Source organism: Arvicola amphibius, chromosome 10 (assembly GCF_903992535.2).
Source record: "Arvicola amphibius chromosome 10, mArvAmp1.2, whole genome shotgun sequence".
NCBI classification, from domain to species: domain Eukaryota; kingdom Metazoa; phylum Chordata; class Mammalia; order Rodentia; family Cricetidae; genus Arvicola; species Arvicola amphibius.
In genome coordinates this window covers 97,632,637-97,651,308 of record NC_052056.1, presented here as the reverse complement: position 1 = coordinate 97,651,308, position 18,672 = coordinate 97,632,637, and the positions used below count along the sequence as shown (strand labels likewise).

Here is an 18,672-nt window from a genome sequence, read left to right as displayed (position 1 = left end):
CTGATGGGGGAGGACTCAGTCTATTATTGTAGGTGGTGGCACCCATGGGCTGGTGGTCCTGGGTGCTATAAGAAAGCAGGCAGTAGCCGGGCAGTGGTGGCGCACACCTTTAATCCCAGCACTTGGGAGGCAGAGGCAGGCAGATCTCTGTGAGTTCGAGGCCAGCCTGGTCTACAGAGTGAGTTTCAGGATAGGCTCCAAAGCAACAGAGAAACCCTATCTCAAAAAAAACAAAAAAAGCAGGCAGAGCAAGCCAGGTTCCTGCCCTGACATTATTCAGTGATGGACTGTCACCTGGTAGTGTAAGCGAGATAAATTCCTCCTCAGATTTATTTTGGTCATGGCAATAGAAAGCCCAAGACGATGTTATTTTCAAACCACTGCTACCCAAACAGTAGCAATTTTCTCAGTAATTCATCTGCATAATTGAAATCTCCAGACTGACTTCATCCCGAGAGGTCTGAAACGTGTGTCTTTGGGAACCTAGCCCAAACCTAGGAGCTGTGTTTGTGGGTCAGGGGTGGCTGCTTGTTCCTCAGCATACTGTGGAGAAGGCCACAGCCCGGTGGCAGCCCAGGCTGACATGCACTCACTCCATTCTTGTGTACACGCCTGCCCAGTGGCCTGCTGCCAAGATGCTCATTAATACCTTTTTATGGTTCCTTTTCAACCCTGAGGTTTTTGCAGATAGCAGGAAATAGAACTTCCTGCAGAGTGAGAGGCTGGCAGCCAGCCCCACACTAGGAGTGCGTACGAAAGGGAAAGATTAGAATGACCAAGTCACAGGGAACTTTAGAGTTTGCTGACTACACTGTGTGGTGATAGATTTGTCTGGGGGGAAGATGGGAGAGGCAGGGGAGTCCTGCCCACATGGGGCTAACATGTGTAGGTCTCCATCTTCAAGACCCAGGGCTGCCATGGGGTAAGGCTTGGGAGATCCAGCATGGCTTTAATCTTATTCTGCCCAGTGAACCAAGGAAAGCAGTATTTCAAGATTTTGTGCACACGTCTGTCTCTGTCGTCTCTGTCTCTGTCTCTCTCTCTCTCTCTCTCTCTCTCTGTGTGTGTGTGTGTGGTCTTACAGGCAGCTCTGACTTTCAACATCCTCTCCCAGGATGAGCTTCTGGTCTGGGTTGTTCCCGGGGTTGTTCCCCACCCACCCAGAGCCTGTTCTTTCCTAAGCTCTTTGTTCAACTTTTTCTTTATTTCAAAGCCATAAAATTGGAGCAATGCTGCCTCTGAGCTCTTCTGAGATAACAGAAAGCTACCCCTAAGCCTTCACCATCAATGCTAATTCAGTCAGGTCTGTTAGGTCTGAAAGGTACCAAAAGGCTTTTAAAACAGAACAGCGGATACAGAAGTCATTAATAGTTAATGTGCCGTAAAACTTTCTCACTCAATGGAATCTTAATGACTCCCCCACAGTGACTTTGATTTACTGTCTGTGTCTCTGTGGTGCACTCACCAAGCCCACTGTTTACCTAGCAGTTATGCTAGGGATAGAGACCACCAAGAAGCCTGCACCTTAGCCCTCAGGGGCCCTGCCCAGGGCAGCATGGGAAGATGGGAGACCCATCCAACACTCAGGTGGGCTCTACCCAGACCCGAGGACTGACCTACCCTTGAGAGTCAACAGTGTCCTTAGGCCTCAGCAGCATCGTGGACAGGACAGAGAAGAGCTTCAGGCGCATGTGCGGGTCTGTGGTGGGCTGGAGACAAGTCCTGAGGGTAGGAATCACGTGCTGCAGTGCTTCTCCCACAGCTGGGCCTGGAAAAAGAGGGAAGGGACTACAGCAAGCTGCTGGCTAGCCCGGCTTCTCTGATAGGGTGGAGACAGGAGCACGAGTGCTGGGGAAGTTGTCCTGCAAGTCGCAGGGCTGTGGCTCCCATTCCTGCCATGCTGCTCTCCCAGTTGCTGAGGCACTAACAAAAGATTAACCCCAGAAGCCCCTCATCATGTGACCAAGACACAAATCTGGCTTCTCTTTACAATCTCCAAAATCATTCTTTAAAAACAAATTTACTTCATTATATTTAATAATGTGCATGTGTGCCTAAAGATATGTGCACATAAGTGCAGAATCTGTGGAGCCCAATAGCAACGATCTCCTGGAATGGAGTTAGAGGCGGTTTAGAGCCACATGACATGGGTGCTAGTAGATAAACCTCAGAGCTCTGCAAGAGCAGTAAGAGGTCTTTTTCTTTCTTTTTTGAGACAGGGTTTCTCTGGGTAAATAGCCCTAGCTGACCTGGCACTTGCTCTGTAGACCAGGCTGGTCTCAAACTCAGAGATGTGCCTGCCTCTGCCTCCCAAGTGCTGGGAGAGGTCTTAATGGCTGAGCCATTCCTTTAGTCCTCTTTTTCTTTTGATACAGGATTTTACTTTGTAGCCCAGACTGACTCTGAACTCAAGACAATACCTTAGCTTTCAAGTGCTCCTTAGTGCCCATCCACTTTCTTCTTTTGAAGCAGAGTCTCTCACAGGTCTAAGATTTAATGATTAGGCTAGCCTGGCGCGTGCTCTCTTCTCTCTCTCTCTCTCTCTCTCTCTCTCTCTCTCTCTCTCTCTCTCTCTCTCTCCATGGGCTGGGGTTATATGGGTGTGGTGGCCTTTAATCCCACCATTCAGGAGGCAGGGGCAGGTGGATCCGAGTTTGGGGCCATCCTGGTCTACACAGCAAGTTCCAATACAGCCAGGGCTATGTAGAAAAATCCTTTCTCAAAAAGAAATCAAACAGGAAAATGCCTGACATTTTTACAAGAGTCTGGGGACAGTCCTCAAGCTTGCAAGGCAAGTACTTCACAGACAGAGCTATCCTCACAGGCTCACTTATCAAACTCTTAAATCTAAAAGTCAAGAAATATCTGAACAATGCACCAAAATCGGTCATTGAAAGCACCCCACCATTTGCTCAAGCTTTATGGTATGGAAGAGAAGAAATGGAACCCTGCTTCCTTCACCCCATCTTTCCCCCAGGCCACAAAGACTTCAGGGGCAACACCTTAAGGGTTCACTGCCGGGTGACTGGAACTATACAGCCTTGAGTTGGGATATAATGGCTGACATGCCAGAACATGCCCTGAACACTTCCCTGCTGTACCTTGGACTTTGTATTTTAGCTCAAAGCCAGGCACAGTTTGCTAATTCTACAACTGGACATGGAGCCAAGTCACCTAAATCTCCCACTTCAAGACCCTGTGTCCAGGGTCTGTACTGTGGAGATGGGGCTAAGGAAACAACAGCTTTATCCACCCAAAGCTGCGTGGGTCTGAGGAAGAGAAGGAAAACAAAACAGCACAATGGGAAAAGCAGCTGCTGGCCTGATGAGACGAGCAGGATCTCTCCCGCATGGGTGAGTGCCAGGATTGCTCCAAGCGGCACAGGCAAGTGCCAGGGTTTGCTTAGACTCTGTCAACATCAAAGGACAGATGTCTGGAGCCCTGCAGCTGATGAGCCGGCTCTCAGAATAAAAACCAAGTGCAAAGCTGGAGTTTCATTCACAAAGGAAGAAAGGAGATGCAGGAGAGGGAAGCTGACATTCCCACTCAAACTTCAGTGAGAGGCAAACTGCCTTTCAAGATATCCACATAATGAGGGGCTGGGGCTAGACCTCCATGGCTGGAGTGCTTGCCTAGCACACTTGGAGTCCTGGTTCCAGCCCAGCACTGGATAAAGTGGACATATGGTGGAAACCTATAATCCCTGCAGTTAGGAGATGGAGGCAAGAGGATGACTTCAAGGTTCATCCTTAGCTACATAGCAGGCTTGAGGTCAGCCTTGACTGCATGAGACCCTGTCTTCCAAACAAAACAACTCCATCCAGAGAAATGTGCTCCATAGCAGAGCAGGTCTAGCTTTTCTGGTGAATGGGGACTGGAAACAGGCTATGGAGCTGCACCCTCAGCTCCTGCATCTGCCTATGGTCCTGGCTTGAGCCCTGAGTCTACTCTGCCATCGGTCAATGCCAATAAGCATGCCAGTCAGTGCTCCGGTCTGACACTAGCCTCTGTTACAGTGCTGTTATCACCAGTGTTGACAGGGATGGGAGGAACTACTGCCAAGTGAGCTCTTCTTGTATTTCTGGTCTTTACTTCTCAGGAAGTCAAAGCAGAGACTCCAATGGCCCCCCCAACATGTGGCTTTTCATACCCATAGCCACCTCCCAGGCATCAAGCAGGCCCAGGAGCTTAGGGCCCAGGGGGTGGGGAGAATATGGTCCCCAGAGGGATCTGGGCCAACTTGAAAGAAGAGTACATACCATAATTACTACAGACTACATTAGAACTATAATGCCCCTATTCACAGCCAAACCGAGTACAAAGGGCCCTGCTGCAGCCCACCCAGGAAAAGGTCCTGGGTCTTGAGGAATGTAGTAGGACCTTCCCATGATATGGACTCATAGGCCCAGAGGCAACCTCATTCAGCACAGCAGGCCCTCTCCGGGCATGGGATGGCTTGCTGTATGAGCGCACCATTTCTGCTGTCGTTTCTTGGTGTGGGTGTGCACATGTGGAAGTCAGAGCTCAACATCAGGTGTCTTCAAGAGCTCTTCACTTCATTTTTCGAGACAGCCTGTCTCACAGCATCTAAGGCTCCCCGAGTCACCTAGACTGGCTGGTCAGTAAGCCCTACAAGACCCTCCTGTCTCTGCCTCCCCAGTGCTATGATTACAGGAACATGATGCTGCACCTGGCCTTGAAAAAAGATTTACTTTTGTTTTACTGTACGTATGATTACCTTGAATGTATGTATGTGTACTGTGTGTGTGTTTGGTTCCTGCAGAGGCCAGAAGAGGGCACTGGATCACCTGGAAGTGGAAGCCACCCACCACATGTCCTCTGCAAGAGTAGCAGGTGCTCTTAACTGCTGAGCCATCGCTCCAGTGCTACAGTGGCTTTTTATGTCTGGCTCTGGGGACTGAATTTAGGTCCTCCTGTTTGTGCAACAAGCACTTGACTGAGCCATCTCTTCAGTCCCACATCTCTGCCATCTCTGCCTTTTGAACATAGTCTAAGGAACTGCAGCAAACTATACCTTCTGGTGTAAACACAAGACACTGTGTCATCTGCCATGCCTGTTGTATCTACAGCTTCTCCTCCACAGAGCTGGGGGCTCAAGTGGGATTTGTGAAGGGAGCTGGACCACTTGGTACTAAAAATGCTAAATAAATAAATAAAAATAAAACCCCACTAAGGATTATAAAGCAATGCTTCTCACTTCCACAAAGAGCCTCCATGAGAACTGGGGCCATGTGCCAATGTGGCTGGAGACGCTAAATTTTACTGTAAAACAGAAGTATCTGAAGAATACAAGCTGCAAAAGAAGCCGTGTGACCCCAGCATATGGGAGGTCAAGGCAGGAGCAGAACTGGTTTGAGAGCATCCTGAGCTAAGTAGCAAGACCCTGTCAATACAAATAGAAACTACGCCCGGGTCAAGGCCAGGGTGTGTGGCTCACTCAGGATGTGCAGCTGCAGCCTGGCTTGGGCAGGTCACTGGCCTGAGGCTCACCTGCCTGGGTGAGCACCACAGTGAACTTCAGCAACTGCACAGAGTGCACTGTCCACTCGCCATGTGAGGCCGTCAGCCGCTCCAGGAGTGCACCCACATGCTTGCGGTACAGGTCCTGACTGCTGGGGATGTCTTCCACCTCGGCCAGTGTGTCCATGGTGTTCTGGGCCTAGAAAACGGTATACCAAGGTTGGGACCAGTGTAATTTTTAAATTTCAAATACTTTTTGGAGGGGGCTCCCCTCCACCCCACTGAGAGGGTTTCTGTGTAACAGCTCTAGCTGTCCTGGAACTAGTTCTTGTAGACCAGGCTGGCCTCAAACTCACAGAGATTCTCCTGCTTGAGGAGGCTTTTTGGAAAAGCCCCCTTATGTAGTTCGGGTTGGTCTCAAACTTAGTACATAGCCAGAGATGACCTCCAATTTCTAACACACCTTCCTGCCTATACCTTCTGAGTGTTGGAACTGTAGGTATGTGCCACCACACTCAATTTATTCTGTACTGTACTAGGTAAATACTCTACCAACTGAGATCTAGCTCAAGGCCAATTTCTCTTTCATTTACATTTATTGATTTACTTTGTTGGGGAGAAGGCATGCATGCCACAGTGCACGTGTGAAAGGCAGAAGATGACCTGAAGAGTCAGTTCTCTTCTTCTGCCATTTGGATTCCAGAGATTACACTCAGGTCGTCAGCCTTCATGTAATTTTACTTGCTGAGCTCTGTCACTGACTCCCTAGAGTCCACTTTTTATTTATTTATTTTTTTGAGATACGGGTTCTTTGTGTAGTTATGGCTATCCTGGAACTCCCTCTGTAGATCAGGTTGGCCTCCAACTCATAGAGATCCGCCTGCCTCTGCCTCCCGAGTGCTGGGATTAAAGGAGAGGGTGATGCCCAGCTAGAGCCTACTTTTTAAAGGTTAACATTCTCAGAGATTTTCTTGTCATCTGAGGTCTGTGGCTATAGCAACCACCAGCTAGACAGAAACTCGTGACCAGGAGGCACCTCAAAAGAGCAGGCAGCAGGCTGCAGCAGCCTCCATCAGGGCAGGTGCCCTCTCTACAACACTTTCATACACAGATTTGCCTTGTCTGTGCTGCTTATACTGCAAGTAAGAGACACAAACCCACCAACTCAGGAGCTCACCTGTGTGTATGAATGTATGCATGTGTGCATGCATGTGTGCACACATGTATGAGTGTGGCCTCCTGAGATGCTCAGAGGCTATGCTAGCAGGGGCTTGACCACACATGGACAAGGGCAAATTAGTTTTAGAGATATTGTGAGGGTGAGGGAGGGCAGGGTGGCTCAGCCATTTGCAAGCTTGAAGATCTGAATCTGATCTCAAGAAGCCACATCAGAAGGCAGGCATGGGGTGTATGCCTATAATCTCAGCAATGCAGAGGCAAAGACGTGGGTGGGGTGGGGTGGGGGTGTTGTTCTTAGGACTTGCTGGCCTGGCCTACTGGTAAGCAGGTAAAAGACTGTCAAATAAACAAACAAAAACAAAAATCAAGGTAGGATTGGAGAGATGGCTCAGCAAATAAGAGCACATACTACTCTGTAGAGGACTCAAACTTAGTTCCCAGATTTCACGATGGGTGGGGCATATCACCCACAGCGCTAGCTCAAGAGAATCTGAAGCTCTCTTCTGTCCTCTCCAAGTACTGCACTCATGAACACAAGCACACACTAAAAAAATCTTTCAAATAAAGGACAAAGAAATGTGGATGGTGCCAGAGGAATGACATTGGCCACCACACACACATGTGGACCTACACACTTGCATGCACATACACACACAAAATAATAAAAAAGAAACTGCTACAATTTACAGTCCTGTCAGTGACTCAGCACATAGATGGCTGAGGGAGGAGAATCAAGAGTTAAAAGTCAGCTTGAGTTACATAGCAAGACCTTATTTAAAAAACAAAAACCCATTGCTGGAGAGGTGGCTCAACAGCTAAGAGCATGTACAGCTCTTGCAGAGGTCCTGAGTTCAGGTCCCTACACCCATGTCAGGTAGCTCACAACCATCTGTTACTTTACTTGTGGGGATTCAATGTCTCTGGCCTTTGGGGGCACATGCAAACACACACACACACACACACACACACACACACACAAGTAAAATAATAACCTCCCCCCAGAAAACCCAAAACAACAACAACAAACTAAAGGGAATTGGGGCTAGGAATTCATGTCAGTGCACAGTGCATACCTAATATAGGCAAGGTCCTGGGCTCCATCCCAGAACTATGAAGAACCTTCCACTCTCAAACACACACAACAAAACCATCACCCAAATCTCCAAAACTGTAAAACCATGATCAGTGAAGGCTGCCCTCACCCTCCTCCTTTAGTTCTCCTACCCAGACTAGATCTCAAGGTAAAAAAAAAAAAAAAAAACCACTGGTGGCTCTGAAGCCAACCACAAAGGTTAATGGACAGCCAAAGGAGAGAGTCACAGCCACCTTCTGGGATTTAATACAGTAGGCAGCTCCTGACATTCCCTTGCATCAGGGGCCCAGGCAATGGGCCACATCTCTGCTCCTGACCTGAAGGGCTTGGCTTCCTTCCTGTGGCCTGCAGGCACAACTCTGCTAGAATTTACAGCTCTATCAGTGACAAGCTGTCTTTGATGACATATGACACATACCCTCTACAAAGGGTGTCTTCAAAGAGAAAAATTTGAATTGAGAAAGTCCCTAACAAAAGAGGGGGAAAGGTTCCTCCAGGCAGGGCACCACAGTATACCTAAGCCTCCTGCAGGCCCATGAAGGTGGTTGAGAGTCCCATCTGGATCCATTGGCTCTTGAGGTCCACAGGGATGTCAAAGATGTGTGTGTCCGTGGGTGTACATCCGTTCATGGGAGTGTGTTTGTCCATGGGTGTGTGTGTCCATGGGGGTGTATGTACATGCGCATGTGGAGACTAGAAGCTTGACAGAGTGTCTAATTCAGTCACTTCCACCTTGTCTGTCTTCAGAAGTTCAAGGCTAGCCTGGACTACACAATAAGTCTGTCTGTCTCAAAAACAAAACAAACAATCAAAACTTAAAAAGAAAATTTTAAATCTTAAATACAAGCCAAGGGGACAGAAACAACTCCAAATGATGGGCTGGGTTGCCAATAACATAGGACCGCCACCAGTCTTCCCTACAGCTTTCTTTACACAGGAATGCTTTGAAGTCTCAAGAGATTGCGGAGTGGGAGGGTAGGGGTTCAGGGTCTCCGTATTAAACAGCCTTCACTCTTAAGACAGAAGATAAGTCTGTAGGTGGAGGGGGCACTCCCTGGGGCCACTTTGTGAGTGACTCCTCCTAGATGCTCTGAATTCTTTCACCTTTGCCAGTTAAGCCTGCCCCAGGCCTGGAATTCAGCCATGCTGGAGACTGACAGAAGACAGGACATTTGCTGTGGAAAGAGTAGCTGTGGGGTGCTGCTTGCCTTACCTTCTTCAAAAGGCCCGGGGCACCTGAGACTGCCAGTATTGTCACCAGCACCTCCATGAGTTGCAGGCTGGCAGCGCGACAGTCTTCCCGACATACAGAGAGTAGAGCCTGCACACACAGCAATAGATGCTCCAGGTAGAGGTTCTGGAAGAGACCAGAGGAAGTCAGTATACCCCCTCACCACTCTGCAGCCAGTGTGGGGTCAAGAGTCAGAAGAGCTACTGAGTCCCATTTGAGGGCTGCTAGGCCCCAACCAGAGCACATCCACTGAGAAGAGCAGAACTGGGCCAGAAGGGAAGCAACAGAAGGATTGAGAATATATTTCATGAGAGCCAGGCAGTGGTAGCACACACCTTTAGTCCCAGCATTTGAGAGGAAGAGGCAAGGTGGATCTCTGTGAGTTTGAGGCCAGCCTGGTCTACAGAGCAAATTCCAGGACAGCTAGGGCTACATAAAGGAACCTTTACTTGAAAACCCCCACCAAGAAAATATTTTGTGACATGTTTACCGATATCTTTAAACTTAAAAATGCCGATCCTATTTATTCTGTGCTCCATGGAACCTGTGGAACAGATATGGTTGAGGAATGCTAAAGGACGTGGATGCAGAAAGAAGCCTGCGGGATTGCAGCTTCCTAGGTGAGAGTACAGCTCCTGCAACCATTCTGAGACATTCTGGATGGCATACCCTGCCTCCTACCCTAAGCGCTCCAGTCCAGAGACTGAGCTGGGCTTCCCTGCCCCCAGCTTCTCTGATTCCTATACAATCTGGCCATTTTGACTATGCTGGCCTCTTGGCCGTCCGGCTCCCCCACCCACATCATCTGGTTCAGTCAGTTGGTCATGTTCATTCTGGATTCTCCCAGATGTCTCTGCCTCTGCTCTCCCTCCCTCATATCTATACTAAAACCCTCAGCTCTTAGGTGCAGTCACGGCCTCCTTTTCTCTTTTCATTCACAGGCCTGTTAGCCTACTATCAAAGAGGTGGAGACAGGGGGATCAGGAATTCAAGGCCAAACTCAGCCACACAGCAGTTATTTCAACCTGGGCTACATAAGATTTTGTCTCAAAAACAACAACACAAAACAAAAAACACCTCCTCCCAAACCCAAAACAAACAACCCCCCCAAACGCCTAAACCTCACATTTAAAAACTTTATGCCGGAACATATATTGTGATGTATATTCCCATGCTGAAATGATTGTCCGTCAGATTCACTTTAAATGACCTAGAATGGAGTCAAGGCTACTAGGGGTTAGCTGATGGGGTGCTTATCTAGCTTGAGTCACAAGCTTTCTGACTGCTTTAGGTGCCAAAGGCTAAGCTGCCCATACTTGGCTCTCCTGGTTTCAGGTGCATTTGCTCAAGAATCATAGCTGGGTGACCAGTGGGGCCCTTGAAGAACTCCCATGGGCTGTAGGAAGGCAAAAATTCATGGTCTTTAGCATTCCTCTACTGTATCCATTCTACAGGTTCCATAGAGCACAGAATAAATAGGAATGGTGGTGACAGGCAATATAAATCACATAAAAATATGATTTATAAACACACACACACATATTTACACACCAGTCCTCAGTCAAGAGAGTTTACCTGCTGAGCCATCTTACCAGCCCTAGAGGGCACCAGATCTCATCATGGGTGGTTGTGAGCCACCATGTGGTTACTGGGAATTGAACTCAGAATCTCTGGAAGAGCAGCCGCTGCTCTTAACGATGAGCCATCTCCCCAGCACTCCCCCTTCCCCCCAGTTCATTCTTAAAGAGTTTTTTTTTTTTTTTAATCATGCTCTCTTGACCACAAGAAATCCAACAGCCCCCAAGCAACCCAACAGGAAATGGGAGGGGAGGCAGTGTGGAGCCCATCAACTCAGAAGTTCAATGGCCTTGACCTCGCCTGAACACCTTTGCTAATAATTCAAGTCTGGCAAGAAGGAAACAATGTGTCCATCGTGGATTTCTTTAGTGACAAGAGTCCCTACACTGTCAGTACACTGAAGGGAGAAGGGCCTCTTGGGTCCCTCTGTGCTCTGAAGCACTGTCAAGTTTCCTCCCAGGGCGTAGAGCAATGGTCAATGTTAAGAGTCTGTACTGCTCTTGCAGAAGACTCAAGTTCAGTTTCCAGCATTCCTCTCAAGTGGTTCACAATGACCTCTAACTCCAGCTAGAGGATCCATAACCCTCTCTGGACTTAACGGGCACCTGCACTCATGCGCACAAATACAGTCACCTAAAAAACAAAACAATACGTATCTTAGGAAAGAAATCAGTTCCCTTTCTAGAAGGCTGAATGGTAACGATAACCAAAGTTAAGAGCCAGCACAGAGGAGCCTGATAGGCCAGATCTAAGTTATCTGGAGGTGACATAGAAGTGAAGTGGCCACCAGCTGGTGGACCTATTTGGGAATGATTAGGAGGTGTGTCACTGAGGGTGGGCTTTGCGATTTCAAAAGCTCACACCATTCCCAGTTAGCTCTCTATGACTGGTGGCTGTGTCTCAAGTTCTCAGCTGTTTCAACGCCATGCCTTTCTGTTGCCATGCTCTTTGTCATGATGTCTATGACTTTAATTCTCTGAAACCATAATCCCCCAAACAGACTGTAAATTGCCTTGGTCATGGTGTTTTATTATAGCATTAGGAAAGTAACTAAGGGGCTGGAGAAAAGGTCAGGGGTTAAGAGCACTGACTGTTCTTCCAGAGGTCCTGAGTTCAATTCTCAACAACTACATAGTGGCTCATAACCACCTGTAATAAGATCTGATGCCATCTTCTGTCCTGCAAGGACACATACAGGCAGAATACTCTACACATAATAAATAAATAAATCTTAAAAAAAAAGTATCTAAGACAGCAGGTGTATGGCACTATACCCATGGGTCTCTCACTCAGGTGACAGAAATGACTGGACAGAGCACCAAGGCTGACTTCTGTCAGCCAGTGTCCCTCCCTCCAGCCCAGCTTTGCCAGAGCTGAGCCATCTCTAGGTATACCAAGGCCCAAACAGGTTGACTGGCTAGTGAGCAGTCAACTAGTCTCCCAACAAGAGGATCAGGGTACTTGAGAACAGGGTATGCCTAACACAGTCCAACATGGCAACCTTCATTTGGCCCTCAGTAGAAACAACCAGAACATGTTCCAGTGGTAAAGCTGAGAGCTAGGCTGCCCTGGCCCAGTTTAAAGCGAATCTGTCTGTCCAGTCGCACGTGGTTACTGCAAACATAGGATTCAAGTGCTAAGTGACACTGACAGAATGAGCTCTTGGTCACCCGAGGATATGCTGTTCATACTAATCTTTTTTTTTTTTTGTTTGTTTGTTTTTTGTTTTTTTGAGACAGGGTTTCTTCTGTAGCTTTTTGGAGACTGTCCCGGAACTAGCTCTTGTAGTCCAGGTTGGCCTCGAACTCAGAGATCCGCCTGCCTCTCTGCCTCCCGAGTGCTGGGATTAAAGGCGTGCACCACCACCGCCCGGCCTGTTCATACTAATCTTGATGTTATGTGTACTCCCTCGTTTCCAGGGCAGGGGCCTAGGACTCCCTCAACCCTTGTCACTGACCTATGAGCACCCACAGCAGCAACGCTAGATGGACTCTCCTGGGAGATGAACGTGTCCTGAGCTGTCCAAGCCACTGGCACTAATAAAAGAAATTTTGTTGTTGTTTTGTTTTTCGAGACAGGATTTCTCTGTAGCTTTGGGGCCTGTCCTGGAACTTGCTCTGTAGACCAGGCTGGCCTTGAACTCACAAAAATCCACCTGCCTCTGCCTCCCAAGTGCTGGGATTAAAGGCATGAGCCACCACTGCACAGTTAACAATTTAAATGGCCACAGTTTAACAATTTAAATGTGGTAGGGTGGCCACAGGACTTAACAGGGGGTGCTGATGCTGGCACCTGGGTGTGTTGCTGTCCTCGAGCTGGCTACCATCAGCAGTTACCCTGAGTGGCCAGCAGGGCTACCTTCCTTCTCCAGCACCAGGATGCCCTAGTACCCACCCTTCCAGGCACCCACTTACATTCTCAGACCCCTGGCAGATGTGCTCCTTGGCCAGCTCTGTGGCTATGACCTTGAGGTGTGGCTGCAGGGTGTTCCGGGGGCAGCCCTGGATGACGGATGCGAGGATCAAGAGGCCAGAGGCTGAGGGTGCCTTCTTTAGCATGGCTAAGATCAGTTTCAGAAACACTTCCGGGTTGACGAACATGCCAATGAGCTCTGCAGCTCTTATACACTGTAAGGAAGACAGGGAAGCACAGAGTTCTGGAAACAAGGCTACAGTCAGGGCTCCCACTGGTGCCTGGGCTTGCCCAACAGGGCTTCCCACCTGCCAGAAGGCACGGTGTACGGGACCTGTGGGGAAGCACACACCTCCTTTCTCTAAGTGTGTGTGGGATCGAGGCAAGTGGGAGCCAGGGCTCTGAAGCAGGGTGTTGGTCCTCCTGCCTCATTTGACACCAGCAGCCTAAGCCTCTCATTCACACACACAGTCAACACCCTTGGGAACTTGACAAGGACAAGGCTGAGATGCAAAACCATGAAGCTGAATGTAAGGCATTGCAACATCAGCTCCACAGTCCCTACACTGCTGTTTCCATTAATAAAATACTCACAGATGACAATACAGGGCTGGACAGCAGTAGGGGCTGCCCAGGAAGGGGGCTGGTGTGGCTGGAGAGGGAGGTGGAAAGTTTGTGGTCCTGGTCAGCTCTGCACCTCGATCATGGAGCAGACATGAGCAGCACAGGGGAAGGTACAGAGCACACGGACACACCAACCTTCACATGGCACTTCTCATCATTCCCTCCCTCTCCTTCACAAATCCAGACTGAGAGATATAAAGTTACCTTTTCTGCCAATAAAATATAGGGTCAAAAATTTTGTGGTAAGACCTGGGGAGGTGAGACTCAGTGAACAATGAATGCGCTTGCTGCATAAGCTTGAGGATCAGAGTTCAGATCCCCAGCACTCATGTTAAAGGAGGGAAGGGGTGGCAGCCTCCTGCCATTTCAGTACTCAGGAGACAAACAAAGGGGACCCCTGGGGAAAGCTGGCTAGGTAAGTCTAGCTGGATTTGTGAGCTTCAGTTTCAGTGAGGCCCTGCAATCAACTGGACAACAACTGATACCCAATGTCAAATTTGGGCTTCCATTAGCATGCATAAAATTGCACACATACTCATCATACACACTGGTCATATATACGCAAACATACATGAATACACTGACCCCCTGCCCAGGTTTTGTGTGCCTGGTTGAGGAAACTGGTCTCTTAGGCACACTGACTGCTGACAGCCTGGTCACTGGAAGCAGAGCACTGCAGAGCCTAGGCAAAAGCCCACATGCTGCACATGTCCTGTGTGTTCATGGTGGAATAGTTTGCTCCAATGGCCCTGCCAGGGCCAGGCTTGTGGTTGAATATGGGAGAGGTGGAAGGGCAGGCGGGAGGTGTCCATATCCTCGCCTAGTTGGTGAGCACAGAACTGGTGTGTACAGGGCTGAGCTTTGCCACCTGCAAGATGATGGGACACTCACACTGCTGACCACAGCCTTCTCCTCGTCGTTACATGCCAGCTGCAGGGTTCTGAGGATGATCTCCAGGTGCTGCGTGATGTGGTCCTCTGCGTGCAGCAGCAGCACTGGCAGCAGCTGTGCGGCCTTCACCCGGGTCCCCACCACCCAGTCGGTGATATCGTGACAGACAGCAGGAAGCACCTTGGAGAGGTTCCTGAAAACCAGCTCTCGGCAGCCCAGGCCAGGACGGCTCTCTAGAGGAGAGAAGATGGGAATCCACAAAAGATAGCTTCAGTCAAGTTCAGAATGTCCCCTTCAAGACAGAAAGGAGGGCTAGGTTTGGCAGCTTGCAACTATGATCGTGGAGCTCAGGAGGCTAAGACAGTAAGATTGCTGCAAGTTCAAGATGAGCCTGGGTTACACAGTTCCGGGTTATCTCGGGCTGCAGAATGAGACTCTATTTCAAAAACAAACAACAAAAATCCATCAAAACAAAAAAAAAGGGTACAGTGGTGTCTCCCTGAAGTCCAATTTCTGTTTCTCCAATGCCGATGACACCAACCATCTTTATGGTGATACCACCTTTGGTGCTATCTTTCCAAAGACTGTCTGTTTACAAGTTTTGAATTGTTTTTCTTATTGAGTTCTCAGAATGTTCTAGAACAAGGTATAATTACTTTTTTGGGTTTTTTTCACCTTCTTAACACTGTGTGTGTGTCCATGTGTGTATTGCAGGGGACTGAACTGAGCACCTCCCTCCCATTTGTTAAGTGAGCATTCTATAACTGAACTACACCCCCAATCCGAGAGGGAGACAAGACAGACTCCGAACCACACCCCAAGCTCCCCACTGGTAGGGTGATTTCTAGTCAAGTTCTACTACTGAGTCAGACCCCGTACAGTCCCTTACTGATGGATTCTAGATGAACCCTGTGCCTCTGAGCTACACTCTCTGAGCCCTCTTTTGAGGCAGGTTCTCACTAAATTTCTTTTGAACGCACTCCACAGTCTGGCTAGCCTGCTATCACAGATGATGAAGTTCCCAGTCTTTCTAGGAATGTTCAGCCAGCACTGGCTCTGTGCTTTTGTCATGTGCAGTTGCCAGCATGTAGTCTACACATAATACACACCTTAGTTCCCCCACTGTGCCAATGGCATCTCAACACCTGATAAGCATCTGGCCAGAGGATGCTACACAGAACAACATGGATGTGGACGCTTCCACTGTATGGAGCACTCCATTGGTCTGTACTGACCCAGGATACTGGAACCTAACCCACAGAATGATTTTAGCACCATGCGGATCCAGTATTAGGAATCACTAGCCCAGTTGTTCCCATTTACCTTTACTGGGGCCCTGGGGGATGTTTTCTGAGACAGGGTTTAACTACGCAGTCCTGACTAGCTTCAAACTCACAGTAATCCTCCTGCCTCAGCTTTTCAAATACTGGGATAACAAACTCCATGGCAACGTTACTTTTTTTTTTTATTATCACTGTAATATCTGCAAACATAAACATCACAAAGCTGACTGACGAATTTAGATAGATGCTAAGAAACAGAAACACTGAGTCAAAAGGCTTATGCGTTAATGTCCTCAAACACAGGCTGAGCCATCACACGGAGCCAGGACTAACTACCCCACTCTCCCACAAGCAGAATACACACTCAGTACTATTCTTTAAAAAGGCTTGGTTTTGGCCAGTGCTTTCCTAGGCCTGTCATGCAGCTGCTTCAGAGGCCGAAGCAGAAGGACCACAAAGTCAAGGTTGCCCAGGGAACTCAGACCCTGTCTAAATATGGCTCAGTAGGTAATGTGCTTGCCTAGCAGGCATGATGCCCTGGTTCCACATCCAGTATCACATAATTAGGGTGTGCGGGTACAAATCCCAGCATTCAGGAGGAAGGGACAGGGGGATCAAAAGTCAAAAGCTACTCTCAGCTACAAGTTGAGTTTGAGGCCAGCCTGGGTTATACCTCAAAACCTAAACCAAAAATACAAGTAAAAAGAGGGCGGGGATACAAGGTCTTCGGTTCAAACCCCAGTATTGTAAACAAATAAACAAAGACCAAGGCTCAGAAAGATGTTCACTGGTCAAAATGCTTACTTGCAAAAGTCACATGACCCGAATTCCATCCCTATAACCCATGTTTAAAACCAAACAAGGTCGTTATGTGGTGGCATGCTTCTGTAATCTAAGTACTCCTCTGGAGAGATGAAGGACAGAGACAGGAGTCTCCTTCAGAAGCGCTTGGGCAGACTAACTGGAGTACGAACTCACCAGCAGAAAATGCAGCTCCTACTACAGAAACAAAGGGGAAGGCTAGAACCCACTCCACAAGTTGTCCCTTGACCTTCACACCTGCATCAGCCTTTTGTGTACTTTCACTTATATAATATAGAAATAAATTCTTTTACATTGTTTATTTTGTGAGTGCATGTTGTAGCATATGTGTGAAGATCAGAGAACTTGTGGAGTGAGTTCTCCCTAGCACATGGGCCCCAGGAAGGCACTCAAGCTGCCAGGCTTGGCAGTAGGGCAACTCTACCTACTGAGCCATCTCGACAGCCCAAATAAATAAAACGTAAAAAATTCAGTGTGAAAAACAAAACAAAACAAAGCTAATTCTCATGCCCTACCTCCAAGTAACTTAATTAATACTTTCTACATAACCTTGTAGATGTTTGAATACAGAAGTTTCCCCTACAACATCCCCAAATGGCAGGCATCAACTCTGTCCTGGGCTAATAGTATTACCTAGGACACTGTTTACTGTGTCCTAAGGTGGTTTTATTATTTATTTTGGGCGGGGCAGGGGGGAGCTGCTTTGTAAACAGGCTCCTTTCACTTAGCAGGACTCATTCATACTGTGGCCCATGTCTGTGTCCTTCCCATTTTTGGCCGAGGGACCTCCTATCTTTCCACCTCATCTGGTATAACTAGTCTCCCACAATGGGCACATGTGGGTTGCTTGCCTCTGGAGCTCTCATGGAGAATGTTGCTAGGATACTCTCCAGCTTTGCTGGGGACACAGCTTCATTCCTGTCTAGTGTCTACCTTGGCCAGGTAGGTGGTAAGTGCCATGCTGACATCCAGAGAAACCGCGACTTTACAAGCATCCTGGCACCGGCTGTCTCCCCGTGGGGCAGTATTATACCTGCCATGTTTGTTTCTCAGCATCTAAATTCCTTCCCAGATTTAATTATTTGCAACTTGATTTATGGGCAGGCTAGAGGTCAGTGGTCCTGCATCTCTCTTTAGAAGCATGTTAGCACAGGTAAGCAGGGAGGAAGACCCTGGGGTCTGAGTAATCACTTACAAGTCGAGAGTCGAAAGTGTTGCCCTGGAGGCCCGGAGAGCTCGGCACTGTCTATAAATCTTTAGGGATAACTACAGCATGACAGTGGATAAAAAGGCAGAAAAAGACAGCTTAAGTGGGTCATGCTTGCTCTTGTGCAGGGTGACAAGGGCCCTTAGAGACTTTAAGAGACAATGACTCTTCATTAGGAGAATTATGAAGATCTACAAAGCCAGACACCATGGGAATGAGCAGCCATTCATATAGCTGCCAAAACCAGTGGAAAAGATGAGGTCATGTTAGGTCCAGTGAGGCAAAGGACATTCCACCTGGAGGAGTTGGGGAGGGAAACAGGGTGGAAGGTTGAAGCTGGTGCAGAGGTCAACGTTCAGTTTTCGGAGAGGTCAGAGATGCTGGGGTTCTGGGATTGGGAAACCTGGCTTCTGTGAAAGTGATTTCCCTCTTCTAACATCTCACTCTTGTCTACAGGGCCTGTCTGTGTACTGCTAAGGCAGAATGACCTGCGCTTGAGAAGAGGGAAAAGCTCCCAAGGTGCCAGCCAGCTTCCCGTCATCCACTCCCATTCACGTTTCTACCCCAAATACCTTGGTGGAATGTAGGCAGGGCAGAACCAGATGGATGGACACAATGCTACACATTCAAAGGGAACTCTACTCACTTCCAGACCAGATTTTTTTCTTTTTTAAGAAAAAGAGAAGAAAAGAAAGAAAGAAAAAAGGCCCTGTGTCCTTCTGGCATAGAGCCACTGTTCTGAAGACATGCTGCCCTCACCACTTGGGTATGACGGGCAATTACAAGCAGAAGGATGTTTCAAAGAAAAGCCACCACCAATAACAAAACCTGGAGCCTGCTGTCACCAGAGCCCTGCCACTGGTGACTTGCA

The 18,672-nt window shown here is 48.3% G+C and overlaps 1 protein-coding gene across 2 annotated transcripts in view; it reads right to left on the bottom strand.

Annotated features, from left to right (window-relative positions):
* The window catches only part of Dnaaf5 (dynein axonemal assembly factor 5), a 38,424-nt gene that overhangs the window by 12,017 nt on the left and 7,735 nt on the right, over positions 1 to 18,672 (bottom strand). For both annotated transcript variants that reach the window (XM_038345425.1, XM_038345426.1), the window contains exons 5-9: positions 14,490 to 14,722; positions 12,977 to 13,189; positions 8,967 to 9,110; positions 5,512 to 5,680; positions 1,621 to 1,768 (exon numbers count right to left, since the gene is read on the bottom strand). In XM_038345425.1, the coding sequence (XP_038201353.1) occupies positions 1,621 to 1,768; positions 5,512 to 5,680; positions 8,967 to 9,110; positions 12,977 to 13,189; positions 14,490 to 14,722 (907 nt within the window). The remainder of the gene's footprint in view (positions 1 to 1,620; positions 1,769 to 5,511; positions 5,681 to 8,966; positions 9,111 to 12,976; positions 13,190 to 14,489; positions 14,723 to 18,672) is intronic.